The following is a 16924-nucleotide window of genomic DNA, read 5'->3' on the forward strand; positions in this document are numbered from 1 at the left end:
GTGCTCCAGTTTTCAGGTGAAATGTCCACAGGGTGGCGCCTAAAGTGACTTGTACTTTTAGTTATAATTGATGTAAATACAGACAATAGAATGCCTATTTTAATAACCCAAACCCTAAACCTATAATCTTAGGATACTTTAATCCGGATAAATTTGAAAACGGTGTTTTATTTTTCGAAACGTTCTCCGTCTACTCTGTTGTTTTCCAAAAGTTGCACTAAGTGTTTATTTTAGCACTAAAATCCTGAAATGCAATTGTCCTCGTGTTCCGACACCGAACTGCACTTCCGAGTAAACTTCCTGTCGCCTTTGAAAGGCAACGTGAATGCTGTACAAAACAAAATGCTACCAAAGTGAATGGCAGACACAACAATGAGCAACAACATGGGCCGCCATCTTGATTGTTTTGTGTTGAATGGATCACATGATTGTCACATGACAACAAATACATCATCGTTTTCAAATATCTTCTATCCACACTACAACATGAAGACCGTTTTGCCATTTTAATCCTTTTCCAAAAGTTGTTCATCCACACTGAAAATTGCCAGACAGCAATCCCGAATAAACTTCCCATCACCTTTGAAATAAGGCAATGTCAATGTTTTACAAAGTAGCATTTATATGTAACAAATCTATCAAAGTGAATATCAAACACAACAACAGCGATAGAATGTGGGCCGCCATCTTGATTGTTTTGGTTTGAATGGATCACCTGACTGCGTCACATGACAACAAATACATCATCGTTTTCAGATATGTCTGTTTTCCCTGTCAACACTAAAACACATAGATGACATGTTCAAACTTATCCTCCTGAGAGAGCGTTTTCGAAAAGCTCCTTTTTCGCTTTCAAAAACGGTGTCGTCAGTGTGGACGGAAGGCCAAAACATAGAGACAAAGATGCATTTTCAAACGAAAAGGTTACTGTGGATGTGGCCTTAGAACAAGGAATATTTCAGGGAATTCCTTCTGGTACAAAGCTCTGAGATTTTGGGACATCTGCTGAGGTCAGGAACGTAATATCTGTCCACACGGCTCTGATAAATGACCAGCTGTGAGCTGCATCAGCTGAGCTTCAGTAAATCGACAGTCCTATAAAAACAGATGCATCAAGTGATTTTGGCAGATTGCAGGAAATGCTTGCAGAAGACGAGATGAAAATCATATGGATGAAATGCTTAAGGTTGTAATTTGATTAGTTCAATAGATGTTGTAGATTACATATGGGACATGTGATGTTGTTTAGATAACTCGATTGTAGCAGTGAACATGTTTTTTAACAAGTGTGGCGGTGCTGGACATTACTGAACAGATTCAATTATCTTAAAGGGACAGTACACACAAAAAAATGTTAAATTCTGATTTGACAAACTTTACAGCTCAAATAATACGTGAGTTTTAACAGAAGAATGAATGTAAGTGCTTTTATAAAATTATAAGCGGTCTATTAAACCCTCCAATAATTGGCCCCATTGACTTCCATTGTAAGTGTCTCACTGTAACATTGAATTTAGCTTTTTTAAAGAAAATGAGGGATGAGTTAAATGCATTTTTGTGGTAATCAACATTATGCCACAAATGCTGTCGATTGAGCTCAACTTGTTTTGAACATGGAATATTCCTTTAATTTTTATATATGGGAGAACAGTTTGTACTAGAGCTGCAACAATTTACACATTAATGCATGCGATTAATTTCTTAATTGCGATTAACACAAACCCACTTTATATTAGGTGGCGTTAACTACCTTGTACTTAACCATTTAATACAATGTACTTATTATGTACATGTTGTTGCATTGTAATTACATTTAAAGTACTTTTATTTAATTACATTTGTAGTTACACAGTTAACTTTACCCCTAACCCAAAACCTAACCCTACCCGTACCTCAACCTCTGTAGCAATAAATGTGGATATTGTACAGAACACACATGTAGTTACACAGTAAACACATAGTCTTGAATGTATATAATATTGGTACATAATTGTTTCGGTCACCTAATATAAAGCGTGACCTCTACACATTTACCGTTAATACAGCATAAATACAATGATGGAGAAAGGAGCTCTTAACACTATTTGATGTACAAAACAAGCCCAGATGGGACTAACTGGAAAAATACTTGATTTCTATGTAAGACACATTTTCATTACAAACCGAAGCAAGTCTTAAATATCACCAAAACACAGAAAGAGACGAGTTCACAGTGACGTTTGATGCTGACGCTTGACACTGACGTTGATGACTTGACGTGAATCATGAACGCAGCTTCATGATTGCTGTAACAAAGTGGATAGTCACAGTCTACTGGCTGATTAATACTGTGTAGGGTGAGAGATTAAGAGATTTAATGCCCATTGCAATGAATATGCACCCTATGTGGAGACTAGTTCTTTTAATTAGTCAAACTCCCACAAACGTTTAATGTTACTTAAATTAGTGATATTTTAGTGCATTTCTATCTTTATACTGTGGAAACTGTTAATAAAAAATTAGATTGTTTTCTTTCCCAAGATAGAAATAAATTGTAAATATAGTGTCAAATATTAGCACTTTAAAAATCGGTGATAAATTGTGATTAATAATTTAAACTGACGGCACTAGTTGAGACCGCACAAGCCATCTTGACGATTTCTTAGGATTTTGCCATCAATAGGGACAACTTGTCATGAGATTGAGTTGGATGCATCACTCGGACGGTATTCTCGCTAATTTCTTACGTTGTTTATTCCACTGCCCTTTCTTTCTCACCTCGTGCCATAAATTAGGAGTGAAAATAGAAACGTTTGTTTGCTTTTACAACTGAAAGTGGGTTACTGGGTGCAACGTCAATAAGTAAACACAAAAAAAGTCCCAACAGACCTCATGCTTTACCCATAAGGATGAAGATGGTTTTGCACCATGCTCTTTGCTTTCTTTCCACAAAAATGTGCAATCACATCTCTCCTAAATTCATCTTTACATTTCAGAGGTTTAAGAATTGAAATCAAAGCAAAAACCTTCAGGAGTGTGTTTCTGAAGACTTCTAAGACCATGCTAGTTGCCAAAAAACATCATGTTGCAAGGTTATTGTTAATAGGGTAAAGATACACTGAGGTTGAGAGGGACAATGAACACCTGATCTGGTTTAACCCGATCCATTTTTCTGGAAACAAACATGCCGACATGGTTTCAGTTATCAGGGAATTGAGAAGGTTCTACCTTCACATAATTAAACCGGGCCCTCGGGAAGACAAACTAACACAAATTCTGAAGAGAATTGTCATTATCATGAAGCTGAGCGTACCAAAGAATGATTAAAATAAGAATGTGCGCTGTATAGAGTTCAGCAGTGACCACATTATTAATTCTTCAATAAAGAGTTTTAATTCTTTAACCAAACCAACCAGTCCAAAAAGCTCTCTCGGGCCACCGATGGCTAGCAAGTCGAGGCCAGTGTCGTTGGACAGGCCTCGGTGAGACGCATTGGAGACGAATCTGGTGTCCCCGGCCTCTCGGTTCCTGGGATATGTGCGTTCAAAGCCCCCGGTGGGTTAGAGAGTTGAGGCCGGGCTTGTTAATAGGGTTTTGGGAAGCCGTGACGGGCGAGCGTCCTGGGATGGTCCGGTTCAGGAGATAGGGTCCCAAACACGGTTTGGCACATCTGTGAGAAGGTTCCCCTGTGGGAAGGCCGGGCTCTTGGGAAAGGGCTTGGGTGGACTGTACGAAGCGACTGACTCGGAGTCTGTGGTCGGGCTAGGGAGTCGAGGCCCGGCTCGTCAGAAATTGGTAGCTGGTTTTAGTAAGAGTTAGGCCTGTTGCAATTTATTAAATAAGCTTTTGATCGCAGTTGGAACAAATAACCGTGATATTATGCACGTCAAATTACAATCACATTTTAATGCCCAAATAGAATATAAAATGCCATCGAATATAAAATGCCATTGAATACAAAATGCCATCAATGGCGCGTTTGAACTCAGAGAGTCACTGAGCCGCCCCCCAGATGTCAACCAGAGCAGCCCCTGTCCGGAAGAGCACCTGATGCACCTCGTCAGCAGAGGGTCTTGCCAAACTCCCACGAAAATATTAACTAACAAATAGCAACTTTGATAGTGAACACAAAGTGCTCCGGTTTCACTTTCAATGATCGTGTTATGGGAAATATTCCTGCTCATAACAGGTTCATATACTGTACGCAGTTATGCAGTTTCAGGGGCGCAACTATACATTTGTTGAGGGGTATGCGACATCAATGTTGGTGCCCTCGCTCTACCAAAAACACACACTACAACACCGATATAAAGCCAAAAACCCATTGGCAAATTATGTGGCCTTTTGGTCCATGTGAAGGTGACAAATTTGACACCTAGAACGGAACCATTAATAACTCAAGACTTTTAAAACTGCTTCACATTTTAACAAATATTACAATTTGTTTTCTTAATTTGAATGCACTGTTTTTCATGTTCCATCTTCCTTTTTGTGTTCTGCACCTCAACACAGCCCTCCTCTCACCATTTTTGTCATAGTCAGAGCAACGTCAGCAGACCGAGGCTGAGCGGCTACGAAGGTACCTCTTGATAAGATCTAGATTGCTAAGGAATTTGTAAATAAATTTTATTAAATCAAATAAAAGATAAATAACATGCTTTCATTATTGTTTAAAATTGTGCTTTTGGTTATTTATAAAGTAATATATTTAAAGTAATTTTAAAAGTGTGTGTGTGTGTGTGTGTGTGTGTGTGTGTGTGTGTGTGTATATATATATATATATATATTACATTTAGATAAAACCATAAAAGGAAATCATATACTGTGTAAAAAGGACTGAAGTGTTATGAAACACACTTGCACCTTATATATGACCATTTATATGACCACTAATCGTGAAAGCCCTAAAAGAGACGATTAATCATCATAATCGCAATTATTTGTTTGACAATTAATCGTCAGCCAAATTTCATAATCGTGACAGCCCTTGTAAGAGCAGTATGTCATTTTCAAGCTGGTATATTTATATTACTGTAAATATTAAATACAAGATAAATCATGTTGCTGCAACCCCCTCATAATTTCAAAGCCTTAGTCAAACTCAGTTTCGCAATGATATTTCAAGTGGGATTTTAACTTCCTGACCCTTCTGTTGAAGTGTATTACACATTGCATATCAGTCATTTCAAATGACAATTAGTCATTGAAAACCCCCAGTTAATCAACCACTATTCTGAATATTTGATGCAATATTTCCCCTCAATGTCTGTGGTGGTAACGGCACTGATTTAGAACAAGTCACAGATCTTATGTCTTACTGTAAAGAGAGTGAGACTATTGAACCATTTTCCCAGCAGTGACACACTGCTTTGACTCGTTGTGAGTATTTGACGTCCTGCCAGACGGTTCTATTGTGTCTAGTCTGTATCTATGTGTCTCGTTGAGTAACACAGAAAAGCTTTTAGGATCAGTAAGTAAGGTCAAGTCTATTTCTTATTTTCTATCTTCTGCTTGTAAGAAGCTTTGCTAAAGCAACACCGGTGTCCGGTTGCTCCAGCCATATGCAAGTTACAACTTAGCCTAGGTTGTGGCGTAATTGGGCTCTGTCACTGTCACTGCTAAATATTTGAGCGTTGCACCATTTCATTTGGGTAGAATGTAACCCTAAACTAAATATTCACAGAAGCCTCCAACCGGGACTAACAGTTGAAATTCAAAAGTAGCCCGATTTAAAGACAACAATGAAGTCATGTTTTGCGTGACACACTTCAGAGGGGTGTTCCAGAATGTTAACTCAGACATTCCAAAAACTGAGGTAACGTTCAGGGGATGTTAGTAGCCATAGCAACTTACTCTCTGAACATAACCTGGTCCGGATTAGGTTATGTTCCAGAGTTAGTTTATATCAGGTAGATGTCAAAACTCTGATTGTGCAGACGATTATACATTTAAAGCATTACTATGGTAAAATGCAAACATTTATTATTTCATTTTATTTGAACCGATATAACAGTACACTTTTTGGGGTGTGTCGCCCAGTGTCGAGTTCCAAGACATACAAACACATACAGTATATAAGATATTAAAATGAGTAAATGCCCATTTTTCCAGCCTCTTGTATTATTAATTAATTCATTTTAAATATAGTTATTTAAATAGGCTAAATATACTCTATATTAAATGTACTTTTATTACGTATTGTATTTCAGTGGGGATATAATTCATTACTGCTGACAGTTATGTGAGCAAACAAGGTTTGAACATCAACCGTAACAAGATCAAACTCAAATTCATTGCTTTTTAACACTTCTGCGTTTAAATTTAAAGGTTATATGGATAAACGTCATATTATAGGACTAGATATTACTTTACGGCGAGTTTAGTACCTAGTAGAGAGTTAACAGGTGGTGCAACCAAATTAAGCACTGACTTAGTTACAAAGTAATTAGTAGTTACTAAGCCCTTAGTGTGAACTTTACATCCTAACTTAAGTGAGACCTTATGCACAACTGGTGCAACCCTACCCTGAACTCCGTTATTAGACATGTCATTGCACTGATTTCCTTTTATATTGTTCAGTAGGAGGGATGAGTCATGATGGTCGACTTATCAACTAGACATCCATCAACCCACTATCTGAAAGACTATATTTGAGATTTGTAATGATTCTAACATTATTCGATGTTTAGGGATGCATCAATAACTTCCACAACTTCCAAAGAAATATAAAAAATTTGTTTACTACTGAATTATTTTGCGCATCGTCTGCCGATACTGAATTATTTTGAACATCGTCTGCCGATATTGAATTATTTTGAGCATCGTCTGCCGATACTGAATTATTTTGAGCATCGTCTGCCGATACTGAATTATTTTGAGCATCGTCTGCCGATACTGAATTATTTTGCGCATCGTCTGCCGATACTGAATTATTTTGAGAATCGTCTGCCGATACTGAATTATTTTGAGCATCGTCTGCCGATACCGATATTGAATTATTTTGAGCATCGTCTGCCGATACCGATATTGAATTATTTTGAGCATCGTCTGCCGATACTGAATTATTTTGAGCATCGTCTGCCGATACTGAATTATTTTGAGCATCGTCTGCCGATACCGATATTGAATTATTTTGAGCATCGTCTGCCGATACTGAATTATTTTGAGCATCGTCTGCCGATATTGAATTATTTTGAGCATCGTCTGTCGATACTGAATTATTTTGAGCATCATCTGTCGATATTGAATTATTTTGAGCATCGTCTGCCGATATTGAATTATTTTGAGCATCGTCTGCCGATACCGATATTGAATTATTTTGAGCATCGTCTGCCGATACTGAATTATTTTGAGCATCGTCTGCCGATACTGAATTATTTTGAGCATCGTCTGTCGATACTGAATTATTTTGAGCATCATCTGTCGATATTGAATTATTTTGAGCATCGTCTGTCGATATTGAATTATTTTGAGCATCATCTGTCGATATTGAATTATTTTGAGCATCGTCTGCCGATACTGAATTATTTTGAGCATCGTCTGTCGATACCGATATTGAATTATTTTGAGCATCGTCTGCCGATACTGAATTATTTTGAGCATCGTCTGCCGATACTGAATTATTTTGAGCATCATCTGTCGATACCGATATTGAATTATTTTGAGCATCATCTGTCGATACCGATATTGAATTATTTTGAGCATCATCTGTCGATACCGATACTGAATTATTTTGAGCATCATCTGTCGATACCGATACTGAATTATTTTGAGCATCGTCTGCCGATACTGAATTATTTTGAGCATCGTCTGCCGATATTGAATTATTTTGAGCATCATCTGTCGATACCGATATTGAATTATTTTGAGCATCGTCTGCCGATACTGAATTATTTTGCGCATCGTCTACCGATATTGAATTATTTTGAGCATCGTCTACCGATATTGAATTATTTTGAGCATCATCTGTCGATACCGATATTGAATTATTTTGAGCATCATCTCATTTATTTTGGTTACAGTATAATGGTAGTTTACAATAACCTCAGGAATCAATCTGTATGCTTTATTGCTTTAGATTTGCATATCTTTATTTACATCGTTACTGATTTGGAGTGCGCACAAGTTAGTTTCGTTGAGTCTGTTATTTATATTTGTTTCTATTTAAGTTTAAGTTTACCTGTGATGAGTGGCGATGGTCTTCAGACACGGATGGCAGGAGCAGCATATTGTGGTGACGAAAATTAGAGTCCGGGCAGAAACGAGGAATTTAAGCATTATTGGTTCCGTCCGGACATACCATTTGCTCAAATTGCATGGGGGAAGAGGAAAAACTGATATTTTTATTAATTGACTTCTTTAGTTCTATATTTATGGTATCTTTATTCAATTTTGATTTCATAAATGTATTTGTTGATTTGATCATGATTTAAGTGGGGTTAAGTGTTAAATGTAAAGTTTCTTGTGTTGTAATGGGCCCGTCCTTTCCTTTATAAGCTGTTGCTTCGTTCATTACAGGAGACAGCTTTAGTTTGTTAGTTGTTTTCTGTTGAATGTTGTGTTATCTTATTTTCTTTTTGTTTGTGGATTTTGTTATGTTGTAAGAAATGTATGAGTTTGTAAGTCCTTTTTTATTTGGGTTCAAATAAAGACCCATCTTTTTCAGTTAAGAGATTGTGTTCCTTGTTTCTGACCCTCGGTCCCTCACACCGATATTGAATTATTTTGAGCATCATCTGCCGATAGTTTGATGGATCTGATTTTATGCTTCCTTGTATAAAATCACTGATAATTATTTACACAACTTCCAAAATAAAAAAATAATAAAGTTGTTTGCCGATAACGATATTCAAAACACTGAAATAAAATGCAAATTTTTAACTCGCATTCACTGAATTCTTAATCACCTCTTGTTAGGCTCATTTTTTGAATTGCTCGTCACTCACATTCACTGAATCCTGAATGATAAAGCTTTTAGCTGAAGCAGCCTCTGTAATGGTGCATTTGTTTTCTTTTGCTGTCGGAGCAAATTGAAATGCAAAAATAATATTTGCTATGATGTCACATGTGTCTCATTGAAGTAAATTATAGCAGGTAAACTTCCATTGTTTCAAAACCAGAACGGTGAAAAGGTCCTCTAAGACCAAGAACATGTATTAAGCAAGTAAATAGGGTGAATCTTGATTTCATGAGTAGTTTACCGTGCTGTCTAGGTAGGCATCACTGTGACTGTAGGAGTGTGTAGACTAATGTAGCAGACAATCTACCGCAGTGCCACTGCAGCCCGACCTTATCTTTAATACCCCCTCTTTCTCTTTCTCTCTCTCTCTCACTCTCACTCTCACTCTCTCTCTCTCTCACTATCACTGGGTCCCTGTTGGCAGATTTAGACCATTAGCCGGTCGTGTGCTGTACTCAGGCAGTGCCAGAGGTTGGATTGAGTCTCTACAGCACTGATCCTGGCACAGATCACTGTGCAGTCATCCTAAACCGTTGCTGGCACCCAGGCTGTGATGTTACAAAATCAATCAGTTTCTCTTCCTCTCATCCTGAGCTCAGATTCAGGCCGTGGACATACAGAATGGACCACAGCACTTAAACAAGATCTGTTTTTCAGGATTAGTGATCGTGTATGGTCTTATTTTTCCTCCAAACTGGTTCTATGATGAATTGAAGTGACATGGTCAGTTTAGATATTAAGGGCCATATTTCTCCCCAGTTTGGAACTCCCAATTCCCAATGCGCTCTAAGTCCTCGTGGTGGCCTAGTGACTCGTCTCAATCCAGGTGGCGGAGGACGAACCTAAGTTGCCTCCGCATCTGAGACCGTCAATCAGAGCATCTTATCACCTGGCGTATTGAGTGTGTTACCGTGGAGACCTAGTGCGTGTGGAGGCTTCACGCTATTCTCCGCGGCATCCACACACAACTCACCACACGCCCCACCGAGAGCGAGAACCACATTATAGTGACCATGAGGAGGTTAACCCATGTGACTCTACCCTCCCTAGCAACCAGGCCAATTTGGTTGTTTAGGAGACCTGATGAGTCACTCAGCACACCCTGGATTCAAACTCACGACTCCAGGTGTGATAGTCGGCATCTTTACTCTCTGAGCTACCCAGACCCACATTAATAAAATATCTTAATTTATTTGTATGTCTAAACACCTTTTGCAAAAGTATGTTTTGTTAATATATGATCTCATCACTTTGCAACAAACTGTTGTGGGCACTAAAACCAATAAAAATGGCTTCTCTCCAAATATTTCTTCCTCAAAGTACTACAAAAAAGTGGATTGATCCATTAAGGAATTGGAACAATAATTGTTTAATTCCTTATGATTCCCGTCACTGTTGGTCTTGTTCAGATCTAACTAGTGTTCCATACTGGTTTAGTGGTTTTGGAACGGTCTGTATGGATTTCCCCTAGTTCTGCCAAGGTTTTGGCGGTGCAGGGTTGCAGAGGGAACTGCTCTCGCTGGCAGGTGAATGTTGGATTGAGTGGGCGCAAACGGTGGAAAGGAGCTGGCTGCTCATCAATCGGGAGTCTAGTGTTCCATTGCGTCAGAACTGTCGGTATTATATAATCTCCCCAGTATGAGGGAGAAAAGAGAGTGCTGTCATTAAATGGTGACTGGTTTCATCTCCGCTTGTTGCCTCTGTGCTGAGAGACTGATGCTGATTGTCGACTTGAATATTGTTAAAGGGTGGAATAGTTCACCAAATGACTACCAGTGATTACTCATTATAACCAAGGCTGTTATGCTGCTAAAAGCACAAATAATATGCAATTCAGAGTCAAATAATACAATGTGAAAAGAGACATGGTGGCAGGAGGGTGTAATAGAGTTTTGATTGATTTATTTGGTTTCAAAGTATTCAAAAGACCTCAGATAAAATCTACCGCAGTGCAATAAATGGAGCCACGCTGTATTAGGTGTCTTTAAGTACTGTTTATTAAGCATGTGATACAAAGTACTTATGTACATTTCACTGTACTTTCATTTAAAGTACCTGCATTTAATGACATCTGTAGTTACACTGTTTACACGTCTACCCCTAAACCCTACTCCTAAATCTACCTGTATGCATAGTGCCACTGTACAAGCCTCTGGAGGTGGTGTTATGATCTAGGGTTGCTTCAATTGGTCAGATCGATGCTCAGCAACAGTATGCGCAATACAATGAAGTCAGTTGACGACCTGAATGTACTGATAAAATCTGTCTTTATCTCTTCAGGTTCTTCATCAGGATGTTACAGTGATTGTGGAGAGGTCTGATCGTGACGATGGGAATTTTCGGGAACCTGGCCTGTTCGAGTCAGGCCAACTGTTACAGCAACACTTCCAAAGACTACTGCTACTCGGCCCGGATCCGCAGTACCGTGCTGCAGGGTCTGCCCTTCGGAGGAGTTCCCACGGTCCTCGCTCTCGACTTCATGTGCTTCCTGGTACGTTTAACACACACGTTTAAGACTGCACAATGACAATGCTAACATAGATGTAAGATAGCATAACATCTTAACCTCAAAAACAAAACTACCTTAATGACTCCTTATTAACACCCTTAATACTGTGTTAATTAATGCAGACCAATTTACATTGATCTTCATGTCCCATCATGTCATTGTTTACAATGGAACATAAGTCAGGATGATGACCCGAGGCCTGTACCATGAAGGTCGCTCGCTGAATGAACTTGATGATTTCAGGATTGGTTTCAGGTTGACAAATTCAGACCAATCCAATCAAGTCTTAACTGGTACCATGATGCAGCTCATCAACTTCCTCTGTCAACGCAGGCTTCGATCACGACTTTAAGATTAGATTACGTGCTCGTGCACATGAATGAGTGACGTTTGCAGCGCACCACCAATCGTGAGAGAGAACGCGATTCACTTCTCGCGAGAGACTCGGTGGGATTTACCTCTCTGCTGAAAGCTGATGATTATGAAAATAAGAATTAAAATGCATTTACACTGCTCAAGAGTTCAGCATGAAATAATGAAGACTTAAAACGCATGTTTACACAGTACATGGGATAACTGTAAAATGATGAAGCAATTAAAGACATTTACAACGCAAGGAGAGCCAGCGGCTGCTACGAGAGCTCAAGAGGACTGCCACACTAATTCTTAATGTGATAAAAATATAAAACAGATGGTATATTGATGCATAAGTGAATTCATAAATGCCCAAGACACGATTATTACATGTAATATTTATTTAAAATATAAACGCTTGTATATTTATTTCAATTGCTCCGAAGGGTTGACCCAATTTCTGGTTGTCTTGGTGGAGTAATATTCACATGACTTAAGCATATGGAAAAAATCCAGCAAACATGCATTTTAAATGTACAGTACATGTGTAGAAAGAGCGAGTGACCATGTCTATACTACAAACACTGTCAGCAGGGACTTCCACCCTTGGTTGGAGGCTTGACCTGTGTTTCTGTTGCTGAATAAACCTCACAGTTGCACATCGCTGTAAAACACAAGCTGTACGTGACCGAAGCTCGTTCTGCCTTTGGGCTCTGGTCAAAATAAATACGATTGAAAGCTTCAAGCTGTGTAAAGAATGTAAACATCAAGCACTACATTTCTGTTCTATCCTCGAATTTAGCTATTTTAGACATCTTTTTTTTCCCTTTAGTGTGGGAACTGCCCAACAGTCTCTTGACTATTCGTACGAGATGGCAAAACCCCTCATCTTTTTCGAAATTCTAGTATTTCCTTTCTTCCCTCGTACATTTTTACAATTTAAGAACACGATCCACCGTACGGTTAGGTTTTGAGATGGCGTTTGGGATTTTATTCTGAAAACGTTTACGATTATGCGTTAAAAACCAGAAAGTTTCTCAATCTCGCGAACGCACGTTTAAAAACCCAGAGGTTTCTCTTTCTTATGTGGTTTAAAACATGGCTTTTTTGGATGTTTAGCATCTGGGTAAGATGTTGTACTTTAATGTTATGTTTCGGTTTGCCTCTATCTTTGTGTATCATGTTTACCTTATCAAGGGAATCAAAGCGTACAAATTTGCATGACTTAAAGAGGAACAGTTGAAATGTGAAGTAATATGTGTTGACGCATTTAAAACAATCACATCGATGAATGCGTTAACTTTGATACCTGTAGTTTAGACATATCTGATGACTTTCCTTCTCTTTCTGTCTCAGGTTCTTTTATTTGTTTTTTCCATCTTGCGGAAAGTGGCGTGGGATTATGGCCGTCTAGCTCTGGTGACCGATGCTGACAGGTAAGGGCATAACTCCTACACATTAGTTTCAGACTGTAATGAACGGCAAATAACCTGTACGCTTTCTTCATTGTATTTCTTTGAATATTCTGTGTGTGTCTGGTACAGTGATATGTATATGGGTGTAGTTATGGTCTGCACTTATATAGCACTTTTTTTAACCTTAGAGGATACCAAAGTGCTTAACACTGTGACTCATTCACCCACACACCCACACACACACACACATACACCAATGGCCGCAGAGCTGCTATGCAAGGTGCTAGCCTGCCATTGGGAGCAACTTGGGGTTCAGTGTCTTGCCCACGGACACTTCGGCATGTGGAGTCGTGAGTGGCTTGGGGAAGGCTATCTAACAGGTTAAATATCCAGGTACAGCTAAATGCGCTGAAAAGCATTGACATTCGCTGGCATTTCTTGACACTCTTTTGGCAGAAAGGACGTGAATTATAGAACAATCATCCGACCGTCTGTTTCTTTAACTGTTGAGCACATTTGCACTGTGTTCTGCTGCCACATTGAGGCTCTGCGTTTCTATATTCACATCACATTTTCTTCCGGTTTTATTTTCCCACAATGATGTGCAGTGAAGACCGAAATGTTTCTGTTTATATCATGTTTCGTTGAATTGATTGTAAATTATTTGCTGCTTATTTTTGTTGCTAGAAATAGATTGATCCACTGTTTTCTGACCCTATTTTGTTACATAAGTGCCTTTTCATTATATCCAGTTCCCGAGTAATGCCACTACTGGCTGCGTCAGTGTAGAATTCAATTGAAGTGCGGTCACAGGTGTGCGTAACGGGAACAGATGTGACTCCTCTAAAAATACATTCAATCCGGAACTAACCATTTTATAATGTTTAGGGCTGTCAATGGATTATTAAAAAAATATATATATATATATGTATATATCATGATGTGCTGATTAATTGAAATTATTTCCATATATCACAAACATAAGTTTATTACAGAATTAATGTAAGTTAAATCAACATCCCTAATACACCGATCAGCTACAACATTAAAAACACTAACAGGTGCCACAATGGCACCTGTCAAGGGGTGGGATATATTAGGCAGTAAGTGAACAGTCAGTTCTCGAATTTCAAATGTTGGAAGCAGGAAAATTGGGCAAGCGTAAGGATCTGAGTGACTTTGACGGGCCAAATTGTGAGGGCTAGACGACTGCGTCAGAGCATCTCCAAAACGGCAGGTCTTGTGGGGTGTTCCAGGTATACAGTGGTTAGTACCTACCAAAAGTGGTCCAAGGAAGGACAACCTGTGAACCGGCAACAGGTTCATGGGCGCCCAAGGCTCACTGATGCGTGAGGGGAGCGAAGGATAGCCCGTCTGGACCCATCCCACAGAAGAGCTACTGTAGCACAGTAGGATATTGCTGAAAATAACATACTGCTGGCCATGATAGAAAGGTGTCAGAGTGCCCATGCTGACCACTGTTCACTGCCGAAAGCGCCTACAATGGGCAGGTGAGCGTCAGAACTGGACCATGGAGCAATGGAAGATGGTGGACTGGTCTGATGAATCATGTTCTTTTAGATCATGTGGACGTTCGGGTGCGTGTGCGTCGTTTACTTGGGGAAGAGATGGCAGCAGGATGCACTATGGGAAGAAGGTAGGCCGGCGGAGTCAGTGTGATGATCTGGGCGATGTTTTGCTGGGACACTTTGGGTCGACCCTACCTAAACATCGTAATTACCGGCAACTGTATTCCCCGATGGCGGTGGCCTCTTTCAGCAGGATAATGCGCCCTGTCACACTGCAAGAATTGTTCAGGAATGGTTTGAGGAACATGATGAAGAGTTCAAAGTGTTGCCCTGGCCTCCAAATTCCCCAGATCTCAATCCGATTGAGCATCTGTGAGATGTGCTGGACTGACAAGTCCGATCCATGGAGGCCCCACCTCACAACTTACAGGATTTAAAGGATCTGCTGCTAATGTCTTAGTGCCAGATACCACAGGACACCTTGAGAGGTCTTGCCTCGACGGGTCAGAGCTGTTTTGGTGATACGAGTAGACCTAAACGATATTAGGCAGGTGGTTTTAATGTTGTAGCTGATCGGTGTATAAACTAATTGCCGATTATTTCCATTTGAGTTTGAAATTTTATTTCAATTAAATATACGTACATGTACTTATTTTGGGTAAATCAAATGCATGCAAGAATTTTAATGTAGGATACACATCCCAATGAAGCTGAGAACTGTTTCTGAATTGGGCTACCTATAGCTGTTATCTGTAAATGAAGAATAAATGGTCAGCTTCACATTGGCCCTCATAGAAGCATGAAAAACAAAACCGTTATTCAAACTGGTTTGTGGCTGCATAAACAGGAAATTTTGACTTAACATGAGTAGAGACGTACATTGACTACTTTAATCAATACTTTTCACATTTAGTTTATTATGGCAGCTATACCATTTGTATTTGCATATATACAATTATTGATATATGAATAAAATTACTCATACAGTAAAAAAGATTTTGGTCATACCATCCAACCTTGGAATACTTGCTTAGTCGTGACATTAACTGTGTCATTTGTGCCCCAAGGCAATTTAAAACGTAATGGTGACATTTGGATATTGACTCCAGAGGAAAGAGTCACCTGAATGCAGATTCTGTGTTTCTCAAAATGTCTTTTGAGAAAAAGTATGTGAACCCATTGGAATGACCTGCATTTATGTATAAATTCAATAATGAACAAACACAATCTGTTTTAACTAATAACACGCAAATTATTTTATTGTTCTTGTACATATTGAATACATTCATTCAAACATTAACAGTGTAGGTTGTAAAACGTATGTGAACCCCTAGGCTAATGATATCAACAAAAGCTAATTAGAGTCAGGAGTTGGCAAACCTGGCATCCAATCAATTAAAAGAGATTGGAGGCACACCACAGAATGCTCAATGAGGTAAAAACTAACCTTAGAGTGACAGATAAAAACTTGAAGGAATCATTGGAACTGGTTGACATCACTGTTCATGAGTCTACTGTACAGAAAACATTAAACAGGTATGGTGTCCATGGCAGGACATCATGAAGGAAGCCACTTCTTTCCAACAAAAGCATTGCTGTGCACTTGAAGTTTGTCAAAGACCACTTTGACACTCCACAACACTACTGGGAAAATGTTTTGTGGACTGATGAAACTAAGGTTGAATTGTCTGGGAAGAACAAGCAACGCAGCACAACGTATGGCATAAAAAGGGCACCACATACCAACGTTAAAACATCATCTTTTTGGAGACCTTAACCCAATAGAGATGCTGTGTAATGACCTCAAGAGAGACGTTCACACCAGACATCCGAAGAATATGTCTGATCTGAAGCAGTTCTGTGTGGAAGATTGGTCCAAAATTTCTTCTGAATGTTGCGCAGGTCTAATCCGCATCTACCAGAAACACTTGATTGAGGTTATTGCTACCAAAGAAGGATCAACCAGTTATTAAATCCAAGGGTTCACTTACTTTTTCCACAGAACTGTGAATGTTTAGTGGGATGTGTTCAGTAATGACATACAAGATTAACATTGTTTGTGTGTTGTTCACTTAAGCACATTGTGTTTGTCTATACTTGTGACTTTCATGAAGATCAGATCACATGACCAATTTATGCAGAAAAGCAGCTGATTCCAAAGGGTTCACATACTTTTACT

At 39.1% G+C, this 16924-nt stretch overlaps 2 protein-coding genes across 2 annotated transcripts in view; one reads left to right on the plus strand and one right to left on the minus strand.

The window, feature by feature from the left end:
• LOC127625863 (tudor domain-containing protein 3-like) overlaps nt 1-16924 on the minus strand; it is a 636076-nt gene that overhangs the window by 58740 nt on the left and 560412 nt on the right. The window lies entirely within an intron of this gene.
• LOC127625862 (CSC1-like protein 2) overlaps nt 1-16924 on the plus strand; it is a 69532-nt gene that overhangs the window by 9451 nt on the left and 43157 nt on the right. Inside the window, exons 2-3 of the mRNA XM_052101280.1 lie at nt 11219-11429; nt 13158-13237. Of these exons, the coding sequence (XP_051957240.1) occupies nt 11268-11429; nt 13158-13237 (242 nt within the window). The 5' untranslated portion in view covers nt 11219-11267. The remainder of the gene's footprint in view (nt 1-11218; nt 11430-13157; nt 13238-16924) is intronic.

This window comes from Xyrauchen texanus, chromosome 32, assembly GCF_025860055.1.
Source record: "Xyrauchen texanus isolate HMW12.3.18 chromosome 32, RBS_HiC_50CHRs, whole genome shotgun sequence".
NCBI classification, from domain to species: Eukaryota; Metazoa; Chordata; class Actinopteri; order Cypriniformes; family Catostomidae; genus Xyrauchen; species Xyrauchen texanus.